The sequence below is a fragment of the Paroedura picta genome, chromosome 15, assembly GCF_049243985.1.
Source record: "Paroedura picta isolate Pp20150507F chromosome 15, Ppicta_v3.0, whole genome shotgun sequence".
NCBI classification, from domain to species: domain Eukaryota; kingdom Metazoa; phylum Chordata; class Lepidosauria; order Squamata; family Gekkonidae; genus Paroedura; species Paroedura picta.
The window spans coordinates 22,759,548-22,774,772 of NC_135383.1; the positions used below are offsets into that span (position 1 = coordinate 22,759,548).

Genomic DNA, 15,225 nt, shown 5'->3' on the forward strand with positions numbered 1-15,225 from the left:
CCATGGCCTGTGCTCAAAGTTCTCTCGTTTATGGTTAGTTCATATAGGTCACAGCCAGAAATATGGAAGAAAATGCCTTGAATTGCGTTTAGGGTTTCAGACTTCATGGGTTTCAGACTTTTCTCTTCAACTTGAGCAAACAACACCTAAAATACTTTATGGATTCTTCTTAGAGAGAAGCAGAAAGACAAGAATTAAAGAGCTCCTACTAGGCTCATCAGACTAGCACTGCTGAAATGCCTGCTCTGGACAACTATTTTTGCACTTTACTGTCTGTGCCAATCTTCTTTTCCCACATCTTTCTATTTTGTTTGTGTCGAGCTCTCAAGGGTGCTGTAACTGGTGTGACCCACTTATGGGGCTGACCCAGCAGCTGACGATACAAAAGTGCTGTGCTGAACAGCAGTGAGATATACTCAGTGTTCTTGCCACAATCTGACACAAGCATTTGTGGAGGTTGCTTACCAGTCTAAGAGACTTGCACACCATTTGTTGCCTGGCTTCTTCCAGTCAGGCTCATCATTGGGTACTGCTTCATACCAGCTGGAACAGAAACTCACATATTTTGGAAACTGAAATGCTTTGGGGTGCTAATAAGATAGCGGTTCTCACCATGGGGGCAATAGGGCACACCTCAACTTGGAAAAGAGGGAGGGAGAGACATTTACGGGGCCAAAAAGGGGAAGGGAATGCAAAGTCTGACACTGTCCCCTTGCTTGTAATGCCTGCAGAAGGAACATCCACATGGATGCCCTGCTCAGCAGTGATTCTGCTCAGCTGGATCAAAAGTGGATTTTCTCCTATCTAGCTTAAAGGAAAAAGCTGTGTTGGGATTTAAAGCGGGGGGGGGGGGGGGGGGCTGTATTCCACATAGAGAAAAATCTGTGTTGGGAATCAGCCGCAGGGGTAACTGGGCAGAGCACTAAACTGATAGGCTGCAGGTAAAAAAGCACAGCTATTTTCTCATAATTAGGATCAAAGCATTTCCCTCCTGCCTTCCCCTGGACTACCACAAGTACTTTTGATCAGATGTATGCTGCAGTTTCTGGATTTGGGACTCGTCCCCCAAGTACAGAAGGACAACCCTTATGGATTAGGGACGCTAGCCTCACGGTTAGGCCTAGGGACCCCCTGGAGTGACAGCTCATCTCCAGACTATGGGGATCAGTTCCTTTGGAGAAAATGGATGCTTCGGAGGATGTATTCTGTGGCGCTGTATGCCACTGAAGTCTCTGTCCTCCTCAGACTCCCATCTCCAGATCTTCTGGAGTTTTCTGATAGGAATCTGGCAACCCCAGTCGTTCCCCCCCCCATCCCCTACCAATGGCCAGGAGGGGCCTGGCACCCGTAGTATTATCTGACTAACGTGGAGACTTACAATTCTGTTGATACTTGTGTGACTTCTATTATCTCGGTGACTTCAGTTATTTCTATCCATTCATCCTTTGGGGGGGAAAACATTGACGCAATGAAGGTGCTTTAACGCAAGTTACACAAATCTGTTACCCCTTTCATTTAAACCTTGTGATGCCTTCGCCATCTGAAAACACCCGACAACTTTTGAAGGCATTTTTGGCATGCTCCTGAATCCCTTGATAACCTTCGAACTGTTACTTTAGTTTTTCAGCTTTCTGCGGACGTTTGGATAAACCACTTCCGATGGGGTTTTGCAGCTCGATTTTCCTGTGCAAGGGTTCTGCAGAGGCGGGCAAAGCAATCTGACAGAGAATAAACTCCTGCTACCCTAACTAGCCCATTTCGGTCACCATGCATTAAATTATGACTGCTCGACCCACAACAATTGCATATAAGATGGTCTCTTACAACATATATAGTACCTACGACAATAAGTCAGGGGTCCTGCTTGTTTAACTATGTGGGCAAAACCAAATTATTTTTGAGACTGCTAATGAAACCAGTGGGCAAGGGGTTCAGAAAAGAAAAGCCTCTTGGATCACCACGTCTAACAATTTTTCTCTCCTGCCCTTCAAAGAGAACAACTTAAAATACATTTAGGAAGAGCTTCACTTCATATTCTACTTCTTCCAGCTACTCAAAACTTTATTCCCATTTCATCGTTGGCCTTTGTTCTGTTTGTCCTGCTCCTGCCCCCAAACAACTGTGCTCGGGCCCCAAAATCCAAAGAGGGACTGCAGTGTTTCTCGTCCGTTGTAGGGATATTTATTTATCTTACTTTTTGCAACTTTTTCATTAATGGCCATACTTCTCTTGGACTGTGGCACTTCAAAGGAGAGAAGCATCACGTCCCAACATGCTCCCCAAAGGGAAGAAACACACTCTGCATACGGGGAACATAGCATATAGCTGAAAACGCTGCGCTAAACGCTTCTCCCTTGCAGTCATCTTCTCTCTGCCCAATGATTTCCCCCCCCAGCAGAATAGTCCAGTCTACTCCTTTATTTTTCTATAAACTGGCCCTTTTTTCCTCTTTAAAAACAACCCCAGTTGCTTCACCCCACAGTAGCTCTTCAATAAGGCTGCCCACCACATTGAAGGGGTAAGCGTCAGCCATGGTCTGTTGCACCAAAGGCCTCGTAAGCTAGAAACTGGGGAGGCTGGCCACAATGTGTCTCATTGAGCCTGCGATACATGTCCACATGGTTGCCTTTCTCTACTTGGTGGGCCATTCAAAAAAAAGAAAAGAAAAACCAGGACAGGAGGGGGGGGTCTTTTAACTCAACTCCAGTCTAATCAAAGACATGATGGGATGATGGGGTCAGGTGGCAGTTACGGTAAGCAAGCTCCATTTGCAGTTGATACTGCATGGCTCATAATTGCGATAGCTACATAAATGGTGCTAGGTATCCAAAAGGAAGAGTCCTCCCCCCATCCATTTGGTCTTTTCTTTCCCCCCCCCCCCAGCCTTAGAAAACTAATTATCTCTCTGCAAGGCACATAACCCCCTCTCTACATCCGTGCAGATGGGAAAAACAGCTCTTACCCAGGAAAGGGGTAATTAACAAATACAATAGTACAGATCTCATTGAGGAGATTCCATTAGTCTAAATGGAACGGTGAGAACAGATGATGGGGGGAAGAGATGGTGGGCTATATAGAACAGAAATGTCAGATCAAGACGTTCTGTATTTATGACCTCACACACCTGTCTGCTTTACCTTAGGGAAGAGAACAAAACCAGAGTCCAGGGGCACCTTTACGACCAACAAAGTTTTATTCAAGGCGTGCACTTCTGAGGGCAAGCCCCTCTTCCCCAGAGTGTGAACTGACCATCATGACAGTGGGAATGTATAAGCAGAAGTTATTGGTGTCAAAGACAAAAGAAGCAGGAGTCTTGTGGCACCCTAAAGAGTATTCCCAGTACAAGCTTTTATGGATCAGAGCCCATTTACGTGAACTGACAATAGTCAAGATATCAGGCAACTCTGACGTTGGAATGAGAAAGGAGGAAGGACCCGTGACATTTTGAATGATGTGCACAGGCAACACAGTCTGTGGCAAAAGGGGCATGAGCCGGCGTTTCAGAGCACATGATTGCCACCAGGAGGACATTAGTCACTCAGCACCTCAGGAAGGAGCAAATATTTGAAAATTGTTCTGGAGGGTGTAATTCAATTCACCCAAGCCAGTTTCATCTTCTCTTTCCTGAAAGTACAGGGCAACGTCAGAAAGCAACCAGAAGTGTTGATATGTAATACCTATAGGTGAAAAGGGTCAGGCACTATGAAGTGTCATGCGTTTTCTGAACATCACTGAACTGCTGTTTCGAAACCTTAGGAAAGATTTTCTCTTATGCCCCTTGCTTTGGAGCAAGTTTCACTGAAAGCTGTAAGAGTCTCATCTTTCTTTTAAGATTTGAGCAAAGCACTTGAAAATAGGCTTGAGCACTAAGGGCCCAATTTGGCTGATTTGGCTTTGGCACCCATTGAAGTCAATGGTGCCGTTGACTATAATGGGAATTTCAGCTTTTCCCCCTTTCCCAGGGCCTGGGGGGGATGGGGGTTTAAGTTACAACCTCCAAACTTTCAGGGTAGCTCTTCCCTGGCTCCCCTCCAAATTCCGAAATGATTGGCCCAAGGGGTCCACTTCTAGGGGCTCAAGAAGGGAGGCTTGAAGTTTCAGCACTTCTAGGGGCTCAAGAAGGGAGGCTTGAAGTTTCAGCACTTTTTTCATAACGGCATCCTGAATTCAACGCTCAAATGAAAACAAGTGCTTAAAAAAAACAGTTTAAAAAGCAGGTCAGGAAATCCTATCATGGGTGCCCCTCTTCCCAAAACACAAGTGACAAGGAAAAAATGTCTCTGTGTTCCCTTTGTAATGGCCGCACTCACCTCTTCTTCCGTGTCAGTGCTGTCTTCTTCACTACCTGTCACCACAGGTGACGGCATCCCATCAAAAGGGTTAGGCAGACCGCCTTCTTCACCATCCTCCTGCTGAACAAGCAAGGTCCTATCAGCTCAGGGCTCGATCAATATGGTCGGTGGTTTGAGTGTCTTCCCTCAAGGTCGCGTTTCTAGGGCAGAGAGAGCACTGCTTCCCAGGACCAAAACGGCAAGGGGTTGTCCCCGAGAAAATGCTGTTCCCCTTCCAGGTAGTTTGCAAGGGCTGATTGTGGAACTATCAAGGGCCAACACTGGGGGGCTTTTCGCACGCCTTCAAAATCGCACAATGGTTGCCAATTGAAAACGCTACTGATTTGCCATTATGCACAACGTCGTTGACAATCTGCCACACACCTGAAACCGATCCGCAAAAAGCGATTCGTTGTAGCGCTTTCAGGGAAATCCCCAAAAGTGGATTCACCCTCCGGAAAGCGATACACTCCTGCAACCAATCTGCAACACTAGCAAAAAAGACCTGTGCGTTAACATTGTTGCGGTTTCTACAAAGTCCCTCCCCCTGGCTCTCTCCTCTGATCTTCCGGCGAAGCGATCGCCATTATTTTTTTCTCCGAGCGAGCGGGGATAAACGCACCAGCGAGCCTCTGTTTAGAGGCTTCCCTGGCTTCAGTCCCTCCCCAGAGTCACTAAGCACAAACAACAGAGAAGCCCGTTTGCTGATGTATTTTCCCTTTATTTTTTACACTGTTTTCGGCCGAAAATCGGGCCCGTGAGGGGGGGGGGGGTTCTTTTTCACTCGGAGGGAGCGTGGCAACGATGAAACAACAGCTCAAACACACCTGCCAGCTGGATGGGTCTCTCCGTTGCAACGAATCAACACAGATTCGTTGCAATGGGTGTGTTTTTTTTTAAAAAAAACTTTCTTAAAGGGAAAGGGGCTGTTTGAAAGCATGCTAACGGCTGCCCATTGGCTGCTTGATGGCCAGGGGCAGGACGAGCTTGGCAATAGCGCTTCCTTTCTAGCGATTTTTGCTGAGACCGGAAGCTTGTGGGAAACGATGGAAACGCAACTGGATTCCACTACAAAGTCAGGTATGCATAATGACGAATTCCACTATTTTAAATGGCGATTTTTCATTCAGCAATCAATTTGCTACAAAGATCCCGGTGCGGAAAGCCCCTGGATATTAACTACACCAATGTTAACATGGGTCATCTTCTTACTTGTTGGGATTCTTCAATCTCCACAGAGAGGGGCTGGAATGGAACCAGTGCATGGTAGGCATTCTCATTTTCGGGGGAACCTCTCAGCAGCCTGCATTGAACAGAGATCAGACATAGCATTTACAGTAAGGAAACATTTATTTTGGTGTGACCCCCTACAATACAGGAGAGGAGCGTTCCAGATTTGGGATGCGGAATTTACTACCTTCTACTATGTGGCCTGGCTCAAGTTGGGGGCAAATAGGGTGGGAACCCCAGGTATGGGCTGGGCAGGGGGGGGACCATATATTTAGAAATACTTACGCTTCTTCTCCTTCATAGGAATCGCCCTGCTGCTCTTGAAGCTTGCGGACGTCCGATTTCAATTCCTGTACAAATGTCACAAAGAAAACTTGGTACGCCTGTTCAATTGCTACTGTGGCCACCTAGACAGAACCACAGGCCATCAAACAGTTCAGGTGTCGATGCTTGCCTACTAAAGCTTGGGGAGTCTAGTTTTCTAGGGATGCCAGGTTTAATTGTGAGAATTCCCAGAGTTTTATGTGTGGAAACAGTAGGATTGTGTTAGAAGCTTTTTGCTTCGATATACCTCCTGCCGCCCGACCTAACAGCTCTCTTTCTTGGACAGGACTCCCTCCTACCCAAAGATAGGATAGTTGAGGGTTCACATGTATTTCTACATCCCACACTAAATCAAATGCATATTATACAATATATTACAGATAAACCACTCTGGGTAGGCTCCCCGACGGTCCCAAATAAGGCCAAGGTCCCAAATAAGGCCAATGTTACCTGAACCATCATTTGGTATTCGTCTAGAGTCACTGTCAACTCTTCCACTTGTTTCTCCTTCTGGGAAAGCCAAAGATAATCGTAGCAGTCAGTAGAAGATTATGACAACCTCGCCTTAAAGCCAATTGCGATCTTACAACACAACAAAGCCAGAGTCCAGTGGCCCCTTGAAGACCAACAAAGATTTATTCAAGGCGTGAGCTTTTGGGTGCAAGATTCCTCAGATTGTACAGCTACCCACTTGAGGCGATCTTACCATTTATTTTAAAAATGGTTTCTTGTCACCGACTTATGCCTAGCTATGAGGCTGCAGTGACACCTAGTGATCCATGAAGGCAGGTGTGCCCTGTTAAAGCACACCTGCAAATGAACAAATCCCGCCAGGACAAGCCACGAGACTCACTTCCATTTGCACTTCCGTTTATCTAAGATCATGGTTTTCAGCGAGGTCTAATGGAAGCACTAGGAGAAGAGGAAGTGAGCTCTGGGTCAACAGAGGCTGTCTGGTGGGCATGGGACTTGGCCATGAGACCCAAGGATTAAACCGATAAAGTAGCGAGCTTTCACACGAAACAGAATTCTTCTCTGCAGTGTGCCTCCTGGTAGAGGGTAGCGGGAGATTATACTGCTGCCCCAGGTACCCCAACATCACTGAACCCCACAGGCCAGAGCTCTCGGCTCCATCAGCATGACCTTACCCAGAGGTGAACTCTTTTAAGCCCAATTAAGGCAATGAATTTACACAGGTCAAAGAGAGTTAACCCTTTCAGTTTGGTTTCACTTCTAATTTTCAGGTTGGTGTTATTTGTTAGATGCAGCTCACCTTGTCAAGGTCTGCATTTTTGCAAGAGATAAGCTCTTCACACTCACAGAGTTGTCTCTGCAAGAAAGAAACACAACAAGTCATAACATAAATGATAAGAACAGAGTTTATCAGCCAAACTAAACATGTTACCAATGCTGCATAGGCTCATCAGGTCTCCCGTACCTGCATTTCGGCTTTCTCTGTGCTCAGCTGTCTGATTTGATCCTTAAAGTTTTCTTTTTCCTGAAGCAACATCTGGTTCTGTAGAAAAAACACACCAGAATTTGTACACGGTCATCTCGTGCTGAATCAACTATATTGATAATTTTTCGGTTGGGCTTTTTCTCCAGCTGAATGTGGAAACTGAGAACATCAACTATCCACTTTGGTGGGTTTCCGCCTTATGCATACTTAAGAGAAACAGACACGTACATTCATCCCATGTCGTTTCATACCGTTGGTCACGTGTCAACTATTCCCCACCATTTGGCTCTACATTTGGTGACCAGAAGCTACAACTGTAAAAGAAACAAGGTCCTTCCCGGAGCCCGATATCCCCTTTATACAAAGAAATTTGTTTGGGTCATGCTCTTCAAATACTGGCCTGGCAATTGGGGTCCTTTTTGCCCTGCTTACCTCGTCGAACAGTTTATCTGCTTGACTCAAAAGGCAATGCTGTTCTTTTTCCTAAAGTTTGAAGGGGAAATGTCTTAGTTCGTTCAGTTTTTTTAAAAAAAGGACATTGAGTTCCGACATCACATTTTACAGCACCCAGGAGTGGTTCAGGAGTCTGCATACAGATGGGAACTTGTGAAAAATGGGTCATCAATTATAGACCTCTTGTCCCATGAACAGCAAGTACCACAAATTCAGAGATAGTTCACAAGAAGCCACATGGATAATATATTTACACCACACATTTTCAGACATTTTCAGATGTATTTGCACAAAACGGCTGCAATAAACAGGAGCCTGCCCACAGTTTCACAGTAACTAGGAATCTACACTCTCTAATCCCCCCAAAGTTGTGATTTCAGTAACCTACTGCAAATTACGACAAATGCACCTACACCTACATGTTTATGGATAACCTCCGCAAGTGAATATCAGGAAGTACTGACCAGCTGCCTTCCCTGCATGTGAAGTTTTCTATTCTCCTCTTCCAAACTTCTGGAGAAAAACTTCATGTCTTCTAATTCATCTGCCATTGCTCTAGCTTGTTCTAGGGCTTGCTGATTGCTGTAATAAAGGGCAAATAGATATTTACTTAAAATGCTCACATTTCAAACTTTGCTGGGTTTACAGGTATGCAAACAAAGAGTGTCGGTGTTAAGAGGAAAGAAGCACAGTCCAGACTGGAAAATATAGGTTGCCTCCAGAGTTTCCATTCTGCTAATAATGGGGTCTTCACCTAGCATGAGGAGCCTTCCTCTGGTAAGAGAAACCTGTTTCACTGGACGAAGGCTCCCACCATCCATGGACAAGAAACCTTGGCTTCAGTACATTGATTAGAAGGCATTATAGGGGGGTGGGAACAGACCTGAAACAAGGGGAGAACAGAAAATACAAAGGAGCCTCTTATTGGATTACATGGACCTCCTTCAACTCAGCTCTCAATATTACATAATCTCATATCTTCTTTTTTACTAAACCCTCTGGCCTAGGAGTGCCAACCTCCAGGTGGCATCTGGAGATCTCCTGGGATTGCAACTGATCTCCAGTCAACAAAAATCAGTTTCCCTGGAAAAAAAATGGCTGCTTTGGAAGATAAACTTTATGTCACTGTACCCCACATTCTCTCCCCTTCCTCAGGCTCTGCCCCAAAACCTCCATGTATTTCCGAACCCTCTACCTCCTTGGATTAGTCCTAATTATTAGTCAGCCAGTCAGTCTGTTTTGACGTACCCTCTCAGCTTTCCTTTCAGGTCAGCAATCTCCTCAGAAAGTCGCAAATTGAGCTCTTCTGCCGTCTCGATTGTCCTTTGCAGCTTGGCATTTTGCATGGCTAGCTGCTTGTTCCCCTGCTGCAAATCTGTGATGCTGCTCGTCACATCTGTCCCCTCCTCTCTTTTGTTAGGGGAAAAAAGGATATGGAAAAAGTAGGAAATCAGAGATTTCTGCACACTATTCTGTGAGAATGCTCACTAGACACCGCAACCATCATCATCAATTTGTCCATTCCCCTTTAAACAACTCTGGTACCTGCTTCCTTGAATATTGTGCTGCCCGTAGGGTTGCCAGCTCTTAGGTAGGGAAATACCTGGAGCAGCCTTTTTCTCCAGGCGAGTTAATCTTAATTGTTTTAAGAAACGTAACTTTAATAAGTCTCTTTAGAGACTTTCAATCTCTTTTTTTTTTACTTTATTAGTAATTTTAACAGTTACTAATAGTTAACACCCAGCATGTTCTTAAGTTCTACATATATTTTATTCCAAAATTTAACCATCCCTGGGCAGCTCCACCACATATGGGAAAAGTGGCCTTCATTTATCTTACATTTCCAACATCTCTTGTCAGAATCCTGAGACCATTTTGACAATTTTGACGGCGTTCAGTACCACCAGTGGTCCCCAACCTTTTTATCACCGGGGACCACTCAACGCCTTTTACTGAGGCCCGATGGGGGGGGGGTAGTTTACTCCTCTACTCTCAACCACTGCCCTAGCGCTCTCTGATCGCTATGGTAATGTTTAAACATCCCTTTAAAATAAGATACAGACACGCCACAACAATGAACATAAGGAACATTTTATTTTCATGGAAATTTTAACTCCTGACAATGACAAATCAGTGGGAACCCTGAGCTTGTTTCTCTGCAACGAGATAGTCCCATCTGGGAGTGATGGGAAACAATGACACCCGAAGTGTGTTGTAAAGGGCCGGGGGGGGGGGGGGGGAGAAGGCGTCCTTCGGGGCCCACCTCCAATTAGTCGAAGGACCACACGTGGTCCGCAGCCCACAGGTCGGGGATCGCTAGTTTAGAGGATCCTCTAAGAAGAAGACCACGTCATCAGCAAATGCTCTCAATTTATATTCCTGCTGACCAATTTTAGTGCCCTTAATCCCTTGTTCAGATCTAACTTTATTACATAATACCTCAAGAACTAATATCAAAAGTAGGGGTGAGAGTGGACACCCTTGCCTCCTCGTCCCTCTATATATTCTAAATTCTTCTGATAAATCACTATTTACTATAGTTCTTGCCTTTTGATCTAAATAAATTGATCTTATAAATTAATCTTAATTGCCAGGAGATGAATGGAGATGTTGGGAGATCGCCCTGTTTTGGTGTCTTTGCAAAACAGGTCCCTCCTGGAGGTTAATGGGCGTCTGAAATGCCACAAGCTAAGCTGAGCTATTGTATGACCTCCTACTCTGTCAAGAGATTTCTTAATAAACTGAAGTTGGTCCTTAGATATAAAAAACATTGTCCCTTGAAAAAGGCGTAGGCGAAACACGTCGGGACTTGTGTGAAATAAGAATTAGAGAATAACTGAAACTGAAGAGAGATGACTCAATATAAGTCCAATTTGGATATTTTTTATTGCCATATTGGTTTCCCAGTGCGTCTGTACTATATTTGTCTCTTCACTGGGACCCACCCCTCCCAGTTCATCCATTTTTCCTCCTGGAGGTTGGAAACTCTTTTCTGCAGATACTACAGGCAGCCTCTTCTCGTACACAGAGACTAGCCCACAAAGATCTTCTAGGAAACAGAAAAGAAATACAACAGCTTTCTAGAAAGGGAGTCCCTGATCTGAATCAATGCCCTTCAGGCCAGACTGCTATTTCTCTTTTTAAAACTCCAGAAATGTCTTTTTACAGATTCCTCTCGTGTCACATCTGTTTGGGTCCTCAAAGGCTGGAACTTACAAACTTTCCCTGGCCAGCCCCCATAAATGCTTCTAACCCATCAGGACTTTCTGTTCAAAAAAGTGAAATTGTTGAAAGCAAACCTGCCGCTTTCTGACTCCCTTTTGCTGTCGGTATGCGCGTGTGAAAAACAGAAAGGCAGCTTTAAGTAAACTTGTGTCAGGCTCTGACTGTATTGATTGATGGCCATCCAGGAGGGCTAATTTAAGAGCACGTTCTGACCATCCAGCTCTTTTCAGTGTTCATGAGATTTCAGCCCAAGACTGACCAGCTGCTTTGCAAGGACATCAAAACATGCTGTTGATGTCTTTATTTACTAATCAGCACACACATGTATATCTTTGGAAGGAGAATGCTATCCATTTGGCAGTTCTCTACATGGGCTTCCCTTCCCCACCCCCCCAGCCCCCACCCCCAAAAAACCCAACCCGGAAAATTCTGAATATCTTTCTGCCATTTTAAAAAACAATTTTTCTTAATGATTATCGGGATTGATTGAAATAAATACATCATCCTTGGCAACACATTCATTTTTATAGCTGAAACCCTTCCTAACAAAGAGAGGTTAAGTTTATTCCATAAAATAAGATCTTTCTTAATATCCTCCCATACTTTCTCATAATTATTACATCAAAACATGCTGTTGATGTCTTTATTTACTAATCAGCACACACATGTATATCTTCGGAAGGAGAATGCTATCCATTTGGCAGTTCTCTACATGGGCTTCCCTTCCCCACCCCTCCAGCCCCACCCCCCAAAAAAACCAACCCGGAAATAGATTGCATTTTAAACATGATCTTTCTTTGTTTGTCACGCTCTTTCTTACAGTTGTTTTCCTCTACTTTGTGCTGGGGAAAAAACATTGACTTACCTCCGATGCACAGAAAGTTGCCCCCCTAATCTTAATGATATTGAAAAGTACAAATTAAAGAGTAAAAAACCCTCTGAGGACCAAGCCCCATGAGTGAAGGCTGAGGGACTTGGGAATGTTCAGCCTGGAGAAGAGGAGGTTGAGAGGAGACATGATTGCTCTCTAAGTCACTTGGAGGAGGGCAGGGAAAGGTTCCTGTTGGCAGCAGAGGATAGGACCCACAGTAATGGTTATAAACTACGTGTTGTACGATATCAGCTAGATATCAAGAACAAAATTGTCACATTCAGAGTAGTTCAGCCGTGGAATCAACTGCCTAAGGAGATGGTGAGCTCCCCTTCACTGGCAGTCTGCAAGTAGTGGCTGGACAGATAGTTATTAAGGATGCTTTAGGCTGATCCTGCATTGAGCAGGGGTCGGACTAGATGGCCTGTATGACCCCTTCCAATTTTATGATCCAAACTGTAGAGAAAGAGTATTGCATGTTTTTATTCATTTATTAAATGTTCTTACATCATGAATTCTCTAAGTCTGATCTCTGTAAACACATTGTGCCTATTCCGTCTTGTTATCAGAAGTGCCATAATGTAGAAGGACAGAAATGTAGAAGGCCATTCCCAGAGTTGCCATAGCCCAAAACTGTAAAAATGTAATTGATTATTGACTGTCTCCATGATAGCTTGTAGGGAAACAAGGCAACCAGGTGGAGTCTCTAAACGACACCACAAGTGTAGATGTGCAAATCTGTCCAGGGGGAGATACTCTTTGATTTACTGGGACCAGCGGTTACTACTCAGTTTGTTCTTGATCCCTGCCCAGGATTGAGGGGAAAGGACAGAGAAGGATGTCAAAACAATTAGTAAGCCAACGCATATGACTTTTGTTAATACAAACCCCTCTTTTTGGCATTCGGCTATCCATTCCTTCATGGCTTGACAGAAGGTAGGAAACTCAACAAAAATGCCTCTCTCTTCTGGATCCAGTCTTCTATAGAGAGACTGAAACCTACAGTCTTCATCACTCTGTCCTGTCATCTCCTGTAAGTATTCAATGATTCGGAAAACAGACACCACTCCTATAACCAGAACACAGGTGAGCAAAGTCAGAGGTAGCCAGTAAAATCCAAGGACATAAAGTTATTTAAAACTGGATCTTTCTCTCATTTCTTGTTTACATTATTCCGTATTTGTGTTCCTGTTTCTCCTATCTAGAAGAAATTTGGATTAAACAATCTGTGGAGACAATTAATGCTTGAATCGTGTTTTTCTGCGCAAGAACCACCGTGGCAGCAGTTCCAAGAGGATTCGATTGCACTCAAACCTCTTGAAACAATGACATTCTCCCATTTCATTTGCTTTTGTAAAAAAAATTAATGCTGGTAGTTGCTCATCACACCACATAGACCTCCACCATTCAACTATACCATTCCAAAACAGGCATCAAGGGAAAAGAGGCAGTCTGTTGCTAAAGTGCTAATTCCCTGTAATTGCAGTAAACCATCATTGGGTAACAGGACATGGACACTAGAGTCTTTAATAGGCGACACAGAAGGAAATCTGGGACTGCTAGCCTGCTTGTCAGGTAATTATAAAATTGGCCATCTGGTAGCAGTGTACATAAGGGGAGGAGCAGGATAACCCCTCCAAAGGTTCAGAGCATGGTATGTCATTGGGTGGAGACTCAGGATGACTACTGGTGCCTAGATGCCTCAGAGAATTTAAGCAGAGCAGGGTCTAGGCTGTTCTGCCACAATAACTTTGAAGTGGTTATCATCAATTGAATAACTGAACATATGGACCCATGAAGCTGGCTAATATTTGGTCTATCAAGTTCAGCATTGTCTTTTCTGACTGGCAGCAGCTCTCTAGGAAGAGACCCCTCATCTCACCTACTACCTGATCATTTTAATGGAAGATGCCACAGACTGGACCTGGGACCTTCTGCTTGTAAAGAAAACGCTGTACCACTGAGCAGCAGACCCCTGATAAAAACTTAACCGTTTTTTTAAAAAATCTGTCTTTTCTTCCAGGACGTAATGTCATTAAATAGTTACCCCCGATTTGCTGCTATTTTTACCCGGTAATATTTGAGAACACTGAAATGGGGTAAAGAGTGTGATGCTAAAGACTTCTTGTGCTCATGCTAACCAATTAGGAAACAGATCTCTGCTCCTGCTAGATTTGAAGACTGGATGTCTCTACGTGGCACGAAAACACTTTCTACCTGCTTCTTCCGGATCACAAGCCTGGAATGTGCATTTAAGAACATCATCCTCAGAGCACTGGCTGGCACTCGGAATTATGCTCTCGCTGCTGACGTCAATGTTGTCCCATGGCTCCACTAAGGTACAAGAGGAAGTAACATTAAATGTAAATTAGATTTTTTTATTCCTAAATCTGGATTATCTGCAGTCATCCTTCCGGAGCTGTTATGAAATGTATTTACAATCCCATTACTAAGGTGAGGATGTCTAGAATAAAAACTACTTGGAAAAGGCTCGGTGGGGAATTATATTAATTTAATATATCACTGTCCAGGGAGGGGAGCAAACCAGCAGTGAGGTGGTTGTTGTTGTTGTTGTTGGTTGCGAAGTCGTGTCCGACCCATCGCAACCCCATGGACAGTGATCCTCCAGGCCTTCCTGTCCTCTACCATAGCAGTGAGGTCAGGCAGTGGCAAAGACTGAAGGGGGATCTGAGTTTACAATGCCAAAAAAGCAACTGTCTGTTAAATTATTTTTCTTCCCTCTTCATAAGGGCAAATGAGACATGAGGGTTCCATGGGCTACAGTCCCTAGTTCACCCAAGACGGTAAGATAGCCCCACTTGCCATGAGAACCTAGCCATTAAGACTAAACCATAAGGTGACCAGATTGTCCCACTTTTAAAGGGACACCTGGGGGCACCTGGCAAATTGTACTTATGCTGCAAGTAAATATATATATATATATTACAATACTATTTTTGCGTTCTATGACCATTTTTGTTGCTCCATATAGACCAAATTTTTAATCAAGTCCCCCCCCCCCAGTCAATGGTGTCCCACTTTACCAATGTTAAAATCTGGTCACCATATTAAAGCAGCTACCTGCCAGCTCCCCTTGGGTTGGCCTGTTACAAACCCATGAGGGAGATGCCCTTTTCCATGAAACTGACCAGGGAGAGCAAACTGTCTTCCACAAGACGTTTCTCACATCACATGAATGGTTACAAACCGATCTTTTCAGAAATGGCTAGCACGTACTTCCTGTCGATTCCGCAGTTAATTCTGCGTGTTCGGTACTCTCGAAAGAGCTGTAATATGCGTCCTCCATCACTGCACGGAAACACGTTCCTGAA

At 44.4% G+C, this 15,225-nt stretch overlaps 1 protein-coding gene and 2 long non-coding RNA genes across 3 annotated transcripts; all 3 read right to left on the reverse strand.

The window, feature by feature from the left end:
* Positions 1-1,339: 1,339 nt before the first annotated feature.
* On the reverse strand, positions 1,340-5,610 carry LOC143824523 (uncharacterized). Its single transcript, XR_013226791.1, has 3 exons — positions 5,544-5,610; positions 4,311-4,412; positions 1,340-1,443 (listed from the first exon to the last, which is right to left on the reverse strand). It is a non-coding gene; the product is annotated as an uncharacterized LOC143824523 (long non-coding RNA).
* A 1,548-nt stretch (positions 5,611-7,158) lies between these two features.
* On the reverse strand, positions 7,159-7,828 carry LOC143824522 (uncharacterized). The gene is made up of 3 exons (XR_013226790.1): positions 7,777-7,828; positions 7,324-7,401; positions 7,159-7,215 (listed from the first exon to the last, which is right to left on the reverse strand). It is a non-coding gene; the product is annotated as an uncharacterized LOC143824522 (long non-coding RNA).
* Positions 7,829-8,161: 333 nt separating this feature from the next.
* LOC143824521 (protein KASH5-like) lies at positions 8,162-14,221 on the reverse strand. Its single transcript, XM_077311902.1, has 4 exons — positions 14,111-14,221; positions 12,782-12,962; positions 9,046-9,207; positions 8,162-8,379 (listed from the first exon to the last, which is right to left on the reverse strand). Exons 2-4 carry the CDS (start codon positions 12,919-12,921, stop codon positions 8,247-8,249), a joined length of 435 nt encoding a protein of 144 aa, XP_077168017.1. The 5' UTR covers positions 12,922-12,962; positions 14,111-14,221; the 3' UTR covers positions 8,162-8,246.
* Between the last annotated feature and the right edge of the window lie 1,004 nt (positions 14,222-15,225).

What these genes read in the sequence shown, in the direction of transcription:
- LOC143824521 (XM_077311902.1), bottom strand. Translation starts at nt 12,921, where the DNA reads ATGACAGGACAGAGTGATGAAGACTGTAGGTTTCAGTCTCTCTATAGA. An exon ending in GCCGAATGCCAAAAAGAGGG is followed by an intron (nt 9,208 to 12,781) that starts GTTTGTATTAAC and finishes CCCTAACAAAAG; the next exon opens with AGAGGAGGGGACAGATGTGA. An exon ending in CTGAAAGGAAAGCTGAGAGG is followed by an intron (nt 8,380 to 9,045) that starts GTACGTCAAAAC and finishes CCTTTATTACAG; the next exon opens with CAATCAGCAAGCCCTAGAAC.